The 15,519-nt window shown below is 41.9% G+C and overlaps 2 protein-coding genes across 15 annotated transcripts; one reads left to right on the top strand and one right to left on the bottom strand.

Annotated features, from left to right (window-relative positions):
* Positions 1-6: 6 nt before the first annotated feature.
* Positions 7-12,479, bottom strand: Ogdh (oxoglutarate (alpha-ketoglutarate) dehydrogenase (lipoamide)). 13 transcript variants are annotated; one of them, XM_031930260.2, is made up of 16 exons: positions 11,699-11,832; positions 9,318-9,572; positions 9,038-9,241; positions 6,717-6,819; positions 6,158-6,220; positions 4,913-5,168; positions 4,597-4,831; positions 4,338-4,517; positions 4,081-4,261; positions 3,714-3,994; positions 3,120-3,627; positions 2,868-3,046; positions 2,355-2,789; positions 2,136-2,290; positions 1,541-1,678; positions 395-1,423 (listed from the first exon to the last, which is right to left on the bottom strand). In XM_031930260.2, the coding sequence occupies exons 2-16, from the start codon at positions 9,564-9,566 to the stop codon at positions 1,324-1,326; spliced, it is 3,267 nt and encodes a 1,088-aa protein (XP_031786120.1). In that variant the 5' UTR covers positions 9,567-9,572; positions 11,699-11,832; the 3' UTR covers positions 395-1,323.
* Positions 12,133-15,513, top strand: LOC100123501. Of its 2 annotated transcripts, none has more exons than XM_001607095.6 (10): positions 12,133-12,359; positions 12,445-12,540; positions 12,618-13,175; positions 13,237-13,480; positions 13,546-13,786; positions 13,866-14,168; positions 14,565-14,648; positions 14,744-14,886; positions 14,958-15,093; positions 15,155-15,513. In XM_001607095.6, exons 1-10 carry the CDS (start codon positions 12,314-12,316, stop codon positions 15,374-15,376), a joined length of 2,073 nt encoding a protein of 690 aa, XP_001607145.3. In that variant the 5' UTR covers positions 12,133-12,313; the 3' UTR covers positions 15,377-15,513. The 2 variants fall into 2 exon arrangements, with proteins under 2 accessions (XP_001607145.3, XP_016845350.1); XM_016989861.3 differs by having other exon boundaries at positions 14,747-14,886; positions 15,155-15,508.
* Positions 15,514-15,519: the final 6 nt, after the last annotated feature.

Here is a 15,519-nt window from a genome sequence, read left to right as displayed (position 1 = left end):
GGAATTCTTTTTCACTAATGAATTGCAGCTCTATTTATATAGTGAATGGGATTTTGACAGGTGGCAGTGCTTCAAAGCTTCAGTCTGGTGGAAGATAATTTAATTACATATTGGATTTGCTACAATGAAGTGCAATGTAAATTTGTTCATTCTCTTAATCGATAAAACATATCTTCAGCTACTCTTTTGACACTAGGATGCTTAAGTAAGTATGTATTGCACACGGCTCGTCAGTTAAAACCGTGCCTGTATCGGATCGTTAGCACATGACACATTGGGCATAAAATGTCTATTAAGTATCACTGAGGATTCACTTTTAAAATGATATAAGTGCGACTGTTTTCGTTACATCACATCTAGTTCCCGCCAGAAATGACTAACGACTTTGTCGTAGCGCCATTGTTATTATTTTTTCATGTTTTACACTTTTTTTAGTTTTTTTTTTGTCAATGATGATTTATTTTTTATGTATTCGGTGCAATTGTTTTCTGAAGTATGAATTGAACTCTTAACGCAGTCCCTTATAAGAACAAGGAACTCGTGAGTGAGAAATACTGTCTTTGCAGACTATGCAGTGTCCAATATGAAGTAGCCTTTTCTCAAAGTAAATAAATATTAAAACGTACATTGCAAATATCATCACCTCCTCCGTCACATTATACATACAAATGAGCCACCGTTTTTTAGGCATAATGCAATTATAGCACTCAACGATTGACCAATCGCTTAACTTTTTACAAAACAGAGCGACTATAAAAAATTGAAGCGATTGGTGGTTCTTAATTTTCTATTTCATAGAAAACTATCTCTTCAACATCGCGTTCAACGTCATGCGGAGAATCTCCTAGTGTACGGAATCGTGTGCACGCTTAAGCGCATTCATCTTACAAGCTCAGCGTTTAAGTTTAAAATAATACTTTAGTATGTAGTTTTATTACATGTCACGAATTTTTTTTCAAGGACATATAAACAGAAAAATACAATTACTTTTTTTAGCACTCGGCTTTTAAGACCAGCGCGAAACACAAGATTCAAACAAAAGTAAGTTTATAAATAACGCCGATTATCCAACTACTTATAGTTACAAAACTAAAGAGTCTTTTGAATTTTTGGTGTTCATTGCTGTCAATTTGAATTTCGCACTGGCTTCAACATTACTAGCTCACCGCTTGTAATGCTAATTGCGAAGCGCTATGAAAATCATTTAAACAAGAAGGTTGCTTGAAATTATTTAAATATTTTATAGCGCGGGCGATTACCGTATCAACATTAGGGTAAAGAAGGAAAATAAATAAATTCTATTTTATACAAATCTACGAAGATTTAAACGTGTAAGGAGTCGTCAAGAAGTTGTTTCAATTCTCTGAGATGCTGCATTTTGCTGCCGGTGGCTGGAGACGCTGCCGTGGGGCGGCCAGCGTACCTGTGGAGAAAAGATCACAATATCAGTTTTCGATCTTAGAAAGGCATGCTCTTAGAATACTATTAATAGACATAAGTGTTGTTAGGGGTCAGATCTTTTAGGTTATCGTTCAGTTACCTAATGGTTCTTGGCTTTGGTTTTGTTGGTTCTTTCGAATCTGATTCAGAAGCAGTAGTGGTTTCTGCGGGTTTCGACGAAGAGAACCAGCTACTCAACCATCCTCCACTACTATCGCTTGCACTCGCACTTGCCATACTGCAACACGGCCCAAATTTTTTACTCAAAATAATACTTTACGACTATCAACATATTTACGCAACAAATAACATAATTATTGACATTTTAGAAATTAAATGTGCTAAGCTAAGCCGATTGAAACTATTTCTCATAAATCGCAAATCTTGTTCTCGATTTGTAACGTAAAAAATAAGGGCCATATAGACAGTACAATATTGAAAATATCAATTATTAATATACTCGTCTAACCATATTTTTTATGAGAAATATAAAAGAAACTAAAAATTTCACTTCTGGTACGAGTGCGAGCAATACAGTTGTATTGAGGAAAAGGCAACACATTTTATTTTAAATTTAAAACTTGTTAGTTTGGAATATGCTTCCAAGAATGAGAGTTAAAACCAAACAGTTAGTAAATTAATAACATGTACGTGCATGCTTTGAAATGGATTTCGAAGAAAAACTTTCCACTTACGAAATAGGTCGAGTTCCATTGAGAGCTGTATGGAATCTAGGCTGAACGTAAGCCCAGGCTCCCTGGTTTTTGTGTTCTTCCTGAGTCCAAACCAGCTCTGCGTTCGGGTATTTAGCTACTTCTTTCTTGATCAGATCGTAGGGGAATGGGGAGATCTGCGGAGAATGACATTCAAGTTAAAATAGAAATAACGAATAACCATTGTTTTGCACAACGTACCTGTTCCACCCTGGTGATCGCAACAGTGTCATCCAATTTCCTCTCCGATCGAGCCTTCTTGATGTCGTAGTAGACCTTTCCTGAGCAGAACAGAACCCTCTTGACTTTGTTGGGGTTCTCAGCCGCAACGCCTTCCTCTGGGATGATTCTGAGGAACTCGGTGCCTTCCGTCATCAAATCGAAACTCGAGCGGGCCTCAGGATGACGCAGCAACGATTTCGGTGTCATAAGAATCAAGGGCTTGCGGAAGGGCAAAGCGATCTGTCGGCGTAGGATGTGGAAAAGATTCGCTGGTGTACTGCAGTTAGCAACGATCCAGTTGATGTCGTGGAGCTGTCGAACGGCGAATTCTTCGCTCTCAGGTGGGAAATAGTCTGGATCGTCGGCCGACATTTGCAGGAATCTTTCGAGACGAGCGCTAGAATGCTCAGGTCCCTGATTACGAAGAAAAACGAATTATTACTTGTTATCAGATAAACACTGTTAAATCATATCGAATTAGATGTTGCTTACCATGCCCTCAAGACCATGAGGCTGAAGCATGACGAGACCAGATTGTCGCACCCACTTGGCTTGGCCGCTGCTGATGAACTGATCAATGATGCATTGAGCTGTGTTGTTGAAGTCACCGAACTGCGCTTCCCAGATGACCAAAGCGTTGGGATTTGTCATCGAGTAACCCAATTCGAAGCCTAAAACGTGATAATTGAATATAAGTTTCCCTAATAAAACGTTGAAGAAAGATGATGAATTTGCAATAATTACCAAGAACACCGTATTCAGACAAGGAACTGTTGCAGACCGTGTAGGGAGCCTGATCAGGGTAAAGATAGCAAAGCGGCCTGTAGGTCGCCTTATCAACGGTCTGATGGTGCAGGACGTGATGTCTGTGAGAGAAGGTTCCTCTCTCGACGTCCTGACCGGATAATCTCACGTGAATGCCTTCCTTAAGTAATGATCCAAACGCCATAGCCTCTCCAAGAGCCCAGTCGATCTGTCGCGACTCAACCATCTCCATGCGAGCTTTCAGGATACGCTCGATACCTTTGTGGATGACGAACTCGGCCGCATTTGGAGGAGGAGATGAGAATTTCCTTCCAATATGCACCAGAGTGTCCTCTTTGATACCGGTGGGTGAAGATTTCAGCGGATCTTTTCCTTCGAAGAAGCCGGACCACGGAGAGTCGAGCCAATCCTTGTACTTGATGTGAGTCTCCTGCTTCGCGTTGCTGTAAGCTTCCTCGCAGATCTTATCGTATTTCTCGTGAACTTGCTGAAGTATTAAATAAATTCACATTAATTATTGGTCTTCTATATCGATCAAATAACTGAAACTATTTCACATAGTTCCAAACTCACCTTGACTTCCTCTTCCGTGACAACACCTTCAGAGACAAGTTTCTTGGCATACAGCTCAATCGCAGGTGGAGTCTTCTTGATCTTGCGGTACATGAGAGGTTGCGTGAACATGGGCTCGTCGATCTCATTGTGGCCGTTCCGCCTGTATGACACAATGTCGATGACAACATCCTTGTGGAAGGTCGATCGCCATTCGGCGGCAATCTTGCACACGTGCATCACGGCTTCCGGATCATCAGAGTTTACGTGGAAGATGGGAGCATTCACGACACGAGCAACATCTGCATGTAACAGAAACCACAGGACGATAAATCAAGGCAACAAAATAAGCCTTGATTTAGGTTATTTTAAAAGCGTCCAAATTTACCTGTACAGTACGGTGACGAACGCGAATGCCTTGGATCAGTCGTGAAACCGATCTGGTTGTTGACGACGATGTGGATAGTACCGTGAGTCGTGTAGTCCGGCAAATCGGACAAGTGCATCGTTTCAAAAACGACGCCTTGGCCGCAGAAAGCAGCATCACCGTGCAGAAGAATAGACATGACCTGCAAGTCAACATATTAGTTAGCAATCGTCTCTTGGAAAATAAAGGAGCACAGCAAGAATCTAGAATCAGCTTACCTTTTTGCCTTCCCCGTCTCCACGGTAGAATTGCTCTGCACGGGTTTTGCCCTGGACTACAGGATCGACGGCTTCCAAGTGAGATGGATTGGCGACAACAGCCAGGCGAATGTTCTTGTTCGTCACACGGTTCAGACGCTCGATGTACGTACCCAGATGGTATTTGACATCACCGGATCCCTAAAAATCAAATGCAAACCACGTTAGGCCAAAAGCACAATGACAAACTGAGTTTGAGTGAGAATAGCATCGAACTCACGTCATCAGCGGCCTCGAGAGCAGCGAACTGTGTGAAGATCTGGTTCAATGGTTTTCGGCAGACGTTGGCCAAGACGTTAAGCCGACCTCTATGCGGCATTCCCATGACGATGGATTCGACTCCCAATTCCGTCGACTTGTCGATGATCTGCTTCATCGCCGGAATCAAGATCTCGCAACCCTCCAGACCGAATCTCTTCTCGGACGACCACTTGCGAGCCAAGAACGCCTCGAACCTGCACCAAACACAAAGTACACAATGATCAACCATTACAAAAAAATCTTTGATTAATAATTAAAGTAAAAACGATAATTACATGGTAGCACGCGACAAACGCGCCAGAATCAAGCGTTTCTCGTCGTTGTCGATCTCCATGACTCCAGGTGTCTCCATCTTCTGTCTGATCCAGTTGCACTGCTCCAGAGAGTTGATGAACATAAACTCGACACCGATGTGCTGACAGTAGGTCGCCTCGAGCCTCTTCAGGATTTCCCGCAGAGGCAGAGACTTATCTTTGCCGCCGATGAAGGTGGTGGATGGCAACTTGAACACTCGTTCCATGTCCGATTCCTCTGTTATGGTTATTAATGGAAAGAGTTATAAATGCGTTCTCGAGAGAACGTGTGTGTATTATCGACAGTATACTCGTGTGTATTGCGTGTTTGGTGTGTTTATTCGAATTAATTTTTATCAATTTGCATCGTTTACGAACTGATACTGAAAATGATACTACCTTTTTTTCTAAATAAAATGCCGAAATGTCTCGGTATAAAGTTAGTTGTATTTTTAGGTTTGAGAATGTTACATAAATACCTATTTCTGAAAAGACTCGTGTTATGATTTCTGTGACCCTTTTTCGTTAAACAAAATTTTCAAAAGTCTCATGCATTCTCGCAACTTTATACGTATACGGAATAGGTGTCAAATCAGTAAAAAAGAGCACACCATTCACTTTGTGAAAACGAAAAAAAAAAAATAACCAGGGAACTCTCATGACAGTATGCAATCGTATGAAGCAGAAAATAAAACTCAAAAGTGGTACATAATATATATAGCTATATATGTATTGGTGTTCGGCGTATAATAATAACGCGCCGGAGGTAGTAGTATAGGTAGAGTCATCGCGTTTTTCGTTCGTCGATTAATAAAAGCTGCACAAACACCTCAAGCATGTTAGCACAAAAAAAATAAGGGAAAAAAGAAGTCCGGATTTTATTCGAAAAAAAAACAACAAAATATAATAACGTAACGATCCGACATCGCCGTCTGTATCATGAGAGTCTTACGAAAGCTCTACGAAGCTTCTGGAAGGAAACGTCTCTTATCCATCGTTACACAAAAAGATTACCCAAGCACCCGCTGTAACCAGCTAAAAACAATTTTTTTTTCATACACATATATATATAACAGTCCTCAAGATGTACGCTCGCCCAAAAATATACGAAGCATGGAATTTTCGCAGGTTATTAATAGAGGCGCAGCAGCACCGCTTCGTTGGCGGTACGAGAGAATATTTATTTTTTTTTTTTAATTTTTGGACTTGATTGCATATGCTACATACTTTGTGTAAGAGCGGCTACTCGATTTAGATGATCTTGAGCGTAAGTCATACGAGGATTCGGTCCTGTGAAAATTAATCAAACTCAAGCTAAGAAGACAACACACAGAGCCCCGGTGCGTATTATGTTAATTCTTTTTTTATACAGATCTTTTGGGTTCCGGTTCGCGCGGAGCGGGATGTTGATCAATTGTATTAGCAGGTATATATATATAGATACATAGCGCAAAATCATAAATGAATAGTCAAACGATTAAACAGGTGAAATAGCAAATTTAGCTGCTTTAAATGTGAAAATAAAAATAATGAAAAACCAGTGCTATTGAAATAAAAGGTGATACTGCTGCAGTTTTTCATTAATCTCTCGATCAACGAAAGTAATCCATAGATCCAAAGAAGGATCGTAATAGATGCATAGTACATAGGTGAGAAAAAAAAATAGTTAATGAATCATGTCTACTCCCTTCGTCCGACAAGTGGAAATAGAACGATCGCCCGCTAGATCATGTTTAACTTAAAGATTTTGTTTTATATCTTAATTACGCTCTATTGTTCAGCTTACCAAATGAGTAATAATTATAGAGCAACTCTTGTGGATGCCGGTCATCGAGATCAGCGCTGTTGATGCCCAGTGGGTCCAATTTAGCAATATGATGACCACGAATCTGTCAATTGGAAGGCCGTTTTTAAAGCCGGCCGTAAACATTGCTTAGCTCTCAAAGACACTTTGAATCATAGACATTTAAACAAATTGGGCCCAGCGATACTTTGAGCGGTGTGTCATCCATTCTCATACATACGACAATACATGTGAGCCAAACAATTCAATTGTACCTCGTCTTTGCTTCTGTGGTGATACACCGTCAAATGTTCGCTGACCAGATTATTAAACTTATTAACGTAATTCAGTGGTTCTCATAGTTATCGTCACATTGAGTTTTTTTTTTGTAATTATATATATATAGTGAGGTTTTTGATAACCACCTAACACCTCCCATGTGGGGTAGTCAATAAATTATAAAGTAAATCATACGTAAGGAAAATGAGAAAGCAAAGTCAAACTAAACGTAAATGTGCGCTGTTACTCTCATGCAAACGCCAAGTCGTGCGGAATTAGTATAGTTAGGCAAAAGTGAACAGAAGGCTTAGAGCAAAAAAGCGTCATCAGAAACATTCCAAATGTGTGTCTTACCTTCTCATGCTTAAGTTAAGAGCCATACATATTACTTGATTATAGAAGTGAAGATTTTATTCCTAACTGACTATTGGATCTCTAATTTTAATCAGATTGTCTAGTCACTTCTATAATTTTAAAAACATCGACTAACGATTGCAAAAAATATTTTCAGTATCAGCTACATTGATTGTAAAACAACGAATTTAATTTGTACATCGTGATGTACTAGGCAATGAAACATCAAAGTACAAAAATTAGAATAAACTTTTGCTGTTCTAATCGACATTGGATTTTCTGTGTAAGTATATAAGTAAAAATGCAAGTGAAGGTGTGAAACAATTTCAAGGCTGAACACACAGAAAACTCATGGAGGTATCGGGTAATAGGAGTGACCCTGCGATATGACGAGAATGATAATGATAATGAGCAATTCGATGAATACCATGAATTGAGAAACTTCAGCACCTTCACTGCTCCGAGTTTTTGGATTAATGTTGTCTGTTTATGAAAATGAACACGATCGAAGCCTTACCAAGCATATACTGTCGTAGAACTTGCTCCGGAGACCCTTTGCGAGCCGCGTAATGTGTGTGTACCAAGTCGGTTCGCATGATACCCAATGGATCCAAATCGGCAACTAAGTGACCTCGAGCCTATGGGTGAACGAATAATCCCCACAAGAATTCCCACAGATCAATAAATGTTTTTTTTTTATTGAGTGTATGTGAAAGATTACTCAATGACGGGGTCTAAACTTATTTTTGTAACTGACTAACAATCTAAGTTGGTTGTACCCTTGTTGGAATAGCTATTTAGGGAATTCACAAAATTAATATACCTAAAAAGAGTACAGGGGTTACTTTCACCATTGCAAAGTACATAATATGTAAAACTACACATTTAGTGTAACTACATATAACGTTAAAATTGTGATATGTGAGCAATTGATAAATAGTATAGTTGCAGATAACTGATACTTTTTATAACATAATTTAAATTTTTTCTCTTTTTTTTTTCATCAATAATTACCATCCGATTTTCATCTATGAACATGTTCAGATTCAATGATAAAAACCCTTAAACAATGAATGATACATATACATGTCTGACTTATAATTCCATGCAAATCAGCCGATTGTCAGATTTCCCTAGACAGTAAAACACATGTATGTTTGCATAATTATTGAACTCATGCTGCTTGAATGGCAGAAGGTAAGTCAATGAGCATTTAGGCCTATTTCAAACAAAGCATATTTTTTTAACGTGCCTTTAACATGGATAAATTGTGAAATAAATCTGTCACCTCAATTGTAATTAAAAAATACAGAATAAATATAGGTAATTTAACTACTATTTATAAGTTTAAAAAATTGCTAAAACTTAGGATGTACATTAAAAAAATAAAGAAAAATTAAACTAAATTAGTGGGAGGTGCTGAGCGTGGTCGAGCTGTTACGTTTCACTCTTGTTCCAGTTAAGTCTGTAAATTTGCTTTGGCATTTGTTAAATTACAATTGCTAATTGATTATTGTTGTCTGCCTGTGAAATGATTGAGGTTTCAGATTTAGTGACCACTAACAAGTAACCTTGTTTATATTCAAATGTAACTTTCCAGTAAGCATTTAAAGTTTTTGCTAACAGCCATGATAAAGTAGTCCATAATTTATATTTCTCTGCTGGTAGAGATTTTCTCAAAGCTTTCTTACCTGATAAGATCTAATAATGGCTTGCACAGCAAGATGGTCGTCAATGATCTTTTCATTCAAAGGTGCTTGTCCAATTTGTGATCCACCACCCAGTGGCAACAAGGCACCAAGAGGAACCTGGTTGTAACTGGGAGAAAGCGAAGGGGGTGCCTGATAGGCTGGTGATGCTCCAGCTGTACTGTTACGGAAGTAAGCATCCCATGACTTGCAAAAAATAAAAGTTATAGAACTGTTGTTTTCACTTATCAAAACAAATATGAACAGAGGAGTGAATACATACAATGTGCACACTGCTTGGATCTTGGAGCCATGCATTGTACATTTCCTCAACGTAGGAGCTGGTGCTTCCATTGAGGAAAGGTTCCGCAGCGGCACGACTGTTGTGCCGGCGAAGGGGCTCCGAAACCATAACTTGACTAGTTCTTGTCAGAGGGTCGCTTCTCACCAGCCATGATGCAAACTTCTTGGCGCCACAGACCCTTGGAGCCAGAGGGGTCAGGGCATTAAACACCACCCGAGCCTTATACATTTTGACCTGCAAACGTTGAAAAAAATTTAGAAAAAATTCATTCTACGCAGTTACTTTTCAGTAGTAATTGTTGAAACAGGAAAAAAACTAAATTACAGATAATAACTTTGTGCAAGGAGCAACATCAAGTTTGACATTTAAGGTATAATAATAGCAGTCTGCTTTCTGAAGGTAAAGCTCGTTTAAATGCTCCGTTCACAAGAGTGCAGCCAATGTAAGTATTAAATTGTCTATTTAATGAGTCAGTCTTATCTCCAGTAGACAATATTTTATCAATGTCCTCGTTCAACCAATTAGATGCCAGACTTTGTTTTAATGACGCTGAAGATATTCTAAAGAATGCAAAGTTACACAAGACTCATTTAAGCAAGATTCGCGAATCATCCGTTTAAGTGATTAGCTATTATCAGTCAGTTTCATTTAAACCACCCTTGACATTAGCAAAAAATTTGTGTATTATCAGGTGTACACTCTCAAAGCAAACAAAGAGCACATCGGTACAATGAGCCAGAAATGGACCCTCAACATATACAAATTTCTTAGACAAATCCAGGTGTTACGCAAATTTTCAGGACTTTCATGTAATATCGTACAAAGTTGTGCAACGTGCCAATTTTTAAAATAAACACATGTCGAAAGAGATCAGCTAAACTAATCAAGCGAAAAACGGTAGCTATGTCAGCTGATCCATTTAGCAACACATTGTAGCTGCAATAAACCTGGTATAACAACGTTATGCACCGATCAGCTAACGAAACTCCAGTGCAAACGCAACGGTGATCCCCTTATCATAAACAGGAAAATAAAATCTTATACATTGAGTGTTCGAAGACAGCGTACGCACACGAGAGACAGAGTGTCGCAACGCATAAACTCACGGGGAAAATCCCGCGATGCCGTTCTCTCTCTCTCTCTCTCTCTCTCTCTCGCGCGGAAAGCGCGCGACACTGGAAAAGAGAGCTATATATATATATATAAACATATAAAGGCGAGCGCGCGGGCAAGTGCACGAGGCGGGAGCGGCAGAAGAAAAAAAAGTATATCATCTCGCTCATGGAGAGAAAGAGAGAAGCTCGCCGCGATGAGCCCTCGTGACACACTTACTTGAAGCAGCCGGAGATAAAAGTTCTAGTTAAATGTCAATGTCATGTGACGACGAGCAGCAATGCACACCATAAGGCGCGACAGGATTTTCGGAGCGAAAGTATGAGTAAGCGGCTGCTGGGCCGCGCGAAAACGTGGCGACTGCAGCTCGGGGGAAAAAAAGAGAGTCAGCGTGCGCGCGCGCGAGCCCCCCGACGATGCTTACGTATATAAGTATTGTATTAACAATAAGGCTCGACTCGTGGGTGTGCGATGCGCATGTGTACATCCGCTGCTTGTTTACACTCGGGGTGCGTACGTAAGTCGGGCAGAGGGTGTGCGTAAGCACATATATATATATAGGAAAGTTTTAGAAAGAACATTTATCAGAATCAGAGGCTCGCAGGGCACAGCAGTGCGCGCAGTCGCGAAGTGAGTGACCGAAATATATATATATATATATATATATACCGCACATCAGAAATACCTTACGTCGAGCTGTTACACAACGCTTACAGAGCGTTCTTTATATAGGTGCGCGAGAATATATACGTCGAGTCGAGGAGAAGAGTTAGAGAAGCAGAAGCGACCGGCGCGCAATAGGCGAAAAATAGGTTATGCGCTGTGTCAATGTCGCGCGCGCGCGCCCTGGGGGTCGCTGCAGAGCGCGGTATATCTATATATATACATCGAGAAGTCGAGCCCACTTTATATACACCTGATGCGATATTAACCGTCTGCTTTGCCCGCCCACGCGTGAGAGATATTCGAGAACCGTCCTTCGCGCTATTAGGCATATATATATATATATATATAATACAGGACAGCAGTAGATAGCCTTGTGCAACGCGTTCTATTACTTTTTTACGTAACTTGAAAGCTCGCGGTGAAGGTATGTCCTGTTCTCGGAGGATCTAGGTCAAGTCATGCGGAGCGCGAGTCGAAGGACGAGGCTGACCGACTGAAGTGTAGTATACGTGTAAGTATGCGTTTTATGCGAGTTCGGGAGAGGGATGTGTGTATGTGTGTGTGTGTATGTGCAAGCGTACCTGCTGATGTTACCGAAACGACGATGACAGGCCGTCCACCATTAGCAGCGCGCAGGTGACGACTCCGACGGCAGCGGAGACCGGGCGACGATGCGCGCGACCAGTAGCCAGAAAAACGGCCGCCGCGAAAAGACCCTGGCGACATCTCGCGATAGTCGGTAGTAGCTCGAGGGCTGTTCGAATTCGATGATTCGATTCGGTGTCGTTTTTCGCATTTTAAAAAATATAAGCAAGAAGCTCTGTCGTAAGACGTGACGCGTTGGATTTTGATTAATTATACCAAAATCGGCTGGTAGAGTAGCCGACAGAGGAACAGCTATTTTTTACGCGCGTAATCGAAAATTCCACGACGCATAAAATCGACGCCGCCAAAACAAAACAGAATTAGCATACGCGTAAAAAACGGTTGACTTCAGCAACGATATATATATATATATGCGTATATATATATATATATATATATCCCACACCGCAACACGCTTTTGCGTGTGCGCGCGTATCGCGATAATATTTTCCCTTCCTTTTCGCGCGTTACAGAAAATTCTTCATTGTCTACACAGCTAATTATGAACTTTCACAGACGATAAATTGCCGTGTGTGTCGTAGGTGAGGAGGATGGAGCCGATAAGCGATATGGCAATCAAAACAAGGCTTGCGTCAGGTGAGTTATAAATTACAACGAGTAGTAATTACGTAGGTATGCGTGTGACTCTATTCGCGATAACGAGAAATTCACGACCGAATAGCCATCCACCAGTTATCGGACGGCATCGTCGAGAATCAACTGTCGTATAGAGAATCACTCAGCTGTGTGATAAGCAAACCGAAGATCCAGCTGTCAGGTAAAATGCGATTAAAAAACACACGTATAAGTTTGCATCAGCCTACAGACTCGTAATTCAATGTTTCAATGACGCAGAACTGACGGAAAACATCAAGGCAGCCGAAAGCAGCTATGACGCCATCAAGATGCAGTGGGACCGTATGAAGTCGTTACACGTAGCGGAGGAAAGCGAGCTAACCGTCAACCATGACGGCAAATCAGCTTCGTCGCTCGGAAGTAGTCTGGAAGTCGAGGAATCGAAGCAGTCGATCGAGGAGGGCGAATATAGGAATCGAGTTCAGGTCGTTCTTACCCCAAGGTCACAGAACAACAACAACAACAACAACGAGGGGGACGTCCTGACGCCGAGGTCGCAGAACGACAACAACGTGGAAGTGCTCGTCCCTAGTCTCGATATCAAAGGCGCTGGAGTCAGTCTGGACAGTATCAAGACTAACAAGCGAACGAAGAAAGTTCTGAGGTCGAAGAGGAAGCAGCAGGTCAGCGATGACATGCTGAAGACATCGCTCATTTACACGGCTCCGACGAGAAAGAAGAAGATGCACGGGAGGCTGAAAAATTCCAACTCGAAGAGCACCATTGCCACCAGGGAAACGAGATTCTCGGATAGGAGGAGATTCAGGCGGCAGAAAAGTATAATTTACACCTGCTACTTCCTTATACTTACCTGTAAACGCGTGTGTCTTAATTTCAGGCTGCGACACGTTCCAAGCGCCGCAATTCAAAAAGCGCGCCAACGCACTGAAAGCTCGGGTCGAGCCCAAAGCTCCTAAAGCTTTCGTCAGGGCGTACCCCAACGTCGGGAGCATGTCCGCCGTTTCCAGTAGACAGTCGAAACTCAGGCCTGTGGCGAATCATCGCTTCCACGAAGAAACGATCGAGCTCGTAGGCGATACCGTGGATACGTCCACCGTGGCCAAGCAGCGCATCGAAGCAGAGTAGGATAACTGTCGTAAAAATTGTAGATGGTGAATAGCAACGATTTTATTAAAAATCCGTTCAGGCGTTCGAATGCGGAGGAAAAATTAGAGGACAGTAAGGACAATAGTCAGGCGCGAGTGAAGGAAGCGACGCAAGAGCTTTACGAGCCGTTTTGTCAGAGGAACTACGAGATGCCAACGATGGCGTCGAAGATGAAACGAGTTCATCGGCCTTACTATCACCGCTTCGACATTCGCAACATTCCCTTCGTCGTCGGGACGTCGATCAGTCCTAGTCACAATCTAGGCCTGAACATCCAACAGGTTTTATTATTTTGAATGTTCGCAAGCACGACGTTCGAATTCGAAAAGCTCACCGCGCGGTCTTTTCAAATTCCCACAGGTCTTGGGTATGATAAAAATCCGGCAACCTACTGTACCAGGAATAAGCTCATTACTGATTCGCAACGTCAGCAGAGGCACAAGGCAGGTCTCGATGCTGTTCGAGCAGATAAACAGCGAGTTCACGCGCTCCTGTCGCAATCTTTCTTGTCACGATGCCAATCGCGACCAGAAGAGCCGATTCGAATCTAATCACGACATGGGCACTTTTTCCTGCGAACACCTCAGGTCCAACAATCTGGCGGGTCGGGCACCTTTCAATAAGCAGAATCTCGCCTGTGAGCCTCTGTACGAAGAGGACGAGGTATAAGCGATATATATATATATATTGTTATCTCGCGAGGGTCCAAAGTGTTCGGTCGATTAATTGACACATCCGATGTTATGAATTGCATAAAGGCGATATAAATATATACTTAATGTCGCTAATGCGTATAAAATGATAAGCAGTCGCGAGGCTTGATAATTCTCAAACGGTATAATATCGGGACGTAATTTTTCTGGAAACGTATTAAAAACGATGCTCTGCGTTATAAGCAATTGGCATCGTAGTTTCGTCAGAAAATTTTTAGATTTCCGTAGCTTATGTAGAATAACGAAAATATTGTTTCATCATTAGGCCCACAACTGCCAGACGAAAACAAACGTCTAATCTCTCGGAATTAAAAATAAACACAAGCGATATTCGTTTAATATCTAGGAATCCCAGTCAACCACCTCGGATTACCGTGTCAAAAATCAAGCTCCGCACCGTCAGGAAGATAAGCCAACTGCGTCTCGAAAAGTAAGCTCGACGTCTGCCAGAAATCGTCCCCTATGTGTCAACGACCAATTAAGATCCGGCGTTGACCGGTATGTGTACACGATAATTCGTTACAGCAGAGCCACAGGCTGATTCTGGCCGAAGACGCATCAGCTGGTGACTCAATGGCCGGACGCGCCAAGTTCAATTACGCGTGCAATAACAAGGAAATGATGGAAGTTTTCACGAGGCTCTCCGAGCAGTTCGAAAAGATGATCACGTAGGATGCTGCTCCGATTTTAATTTTTTTATTGACAGGATGACGCGTAAATCTTAAATATTTTTTTATAGGCAGCACGACAAGCTGAAAGAACAGTTGGACAAGCGCAAAGACAACAAGTCGTTGGCGAAGGAAGTGGACGAGATGGAGGAGGCGATCAGGGACAAGGAGAAGGAGATCACGGCTCTGGTGCACCTTTACAACGAGGTACTACGCGTAAATTTTCTCGACATTCAAGGAGATATTGATGGCTATCGTGGAAATCCAGGTCATGTCGCTGAAGCAGCAGATGCGACAGCTTCACGAGCGCAACAGCCTCGTCTGCATAGCGTCGGAGGATCCGGGATTCCGTCATGTCACGAGGTCACGGTCTCGAACTGCTCCTTCGCTTGGCTCCAAAAGCCACATCGGTCACACACCGAACGCCCTGAGACTCGCCGGTTTGCTCAGGCAAATTCAAGCTTTTCAGAGACAACTGACGCTGGCGTGAACGAGACGGTTTTTTTTTTGTACACACATTGTCGCGTGATCTGTTTTGTAATCAGAGTCTCGTTCTTGTGCGTGGCGTTCTCGTTTTTTTCCGTCCGACAAAAAGATCGAATAAATTTGCAGATCAACAATCCACCAGAGAGT

The sequence above is a fragment of the Nasonia vitripennis genome, chromosome 4 (assembly GCF_009193385.2).
Source record: "Nasonia vitripennis strain AsymCx chromosome 4, Nvit_psr_1.1, whole genome shotgun sequence".
In the NCBI taxonomy this organism is placed as follows: Eukaryota; Metazoa; Arthropoda; class Insecta; order Hymenoptera; family Pteromalidae; genus Nasonia; species Nasonia vitripennis.
This window is presented reverse-complemented; position numbering and strand designations above follow the sequence as displayed.

Excerpts from the sequence above, each read along its gene's own strand:
- Ogdh (XM_031930260.2), bottom strand. The coding sequence starts at position 9,566 with ATGTATAAGGCTCGGGTGGTGTTTAATGCCCTGACCCCTCTGGCTCCA. Across the intron at positions 4,518-4,596 it reads CTCTCGAGGCCGCTGATGAC|GGATCCGGTGATGTCAAATA; the intron begins GTGAGTTCGATG and ends TTTGATTTTTAG. Across the intron at positions 2,790-2,867 it reads CTCATGGTCTTGAGGGCATG|GGACCTGAGCATTCTAGCGC; the intron begins GTAAGCAACATC and ends CTTCGTAATCAG.
- LOC100123501 (XM_001607095.6), top strand. The coding sequence starts at position 12,314 with ATGGAGCCGATAAGCGATATGGCAATCAAAACAAGGCTTGCGTCAG. Across the intron at positions 13,176-13,236 it reads GAGATTCAGGCGGCAGAAAA|GCTGCGACACGTTCCAAGCG; the intron begins GTATAATTTACA and ends TCTTAATTTCAG. Across the intron at positions 15,094-15,154 it reads TGGTGCACCTTTACAACGAG|GTCATGTCGCTGAAGCAGCA; the intron begins GTACTACGCGTA and ends GTGGAAATCCAG.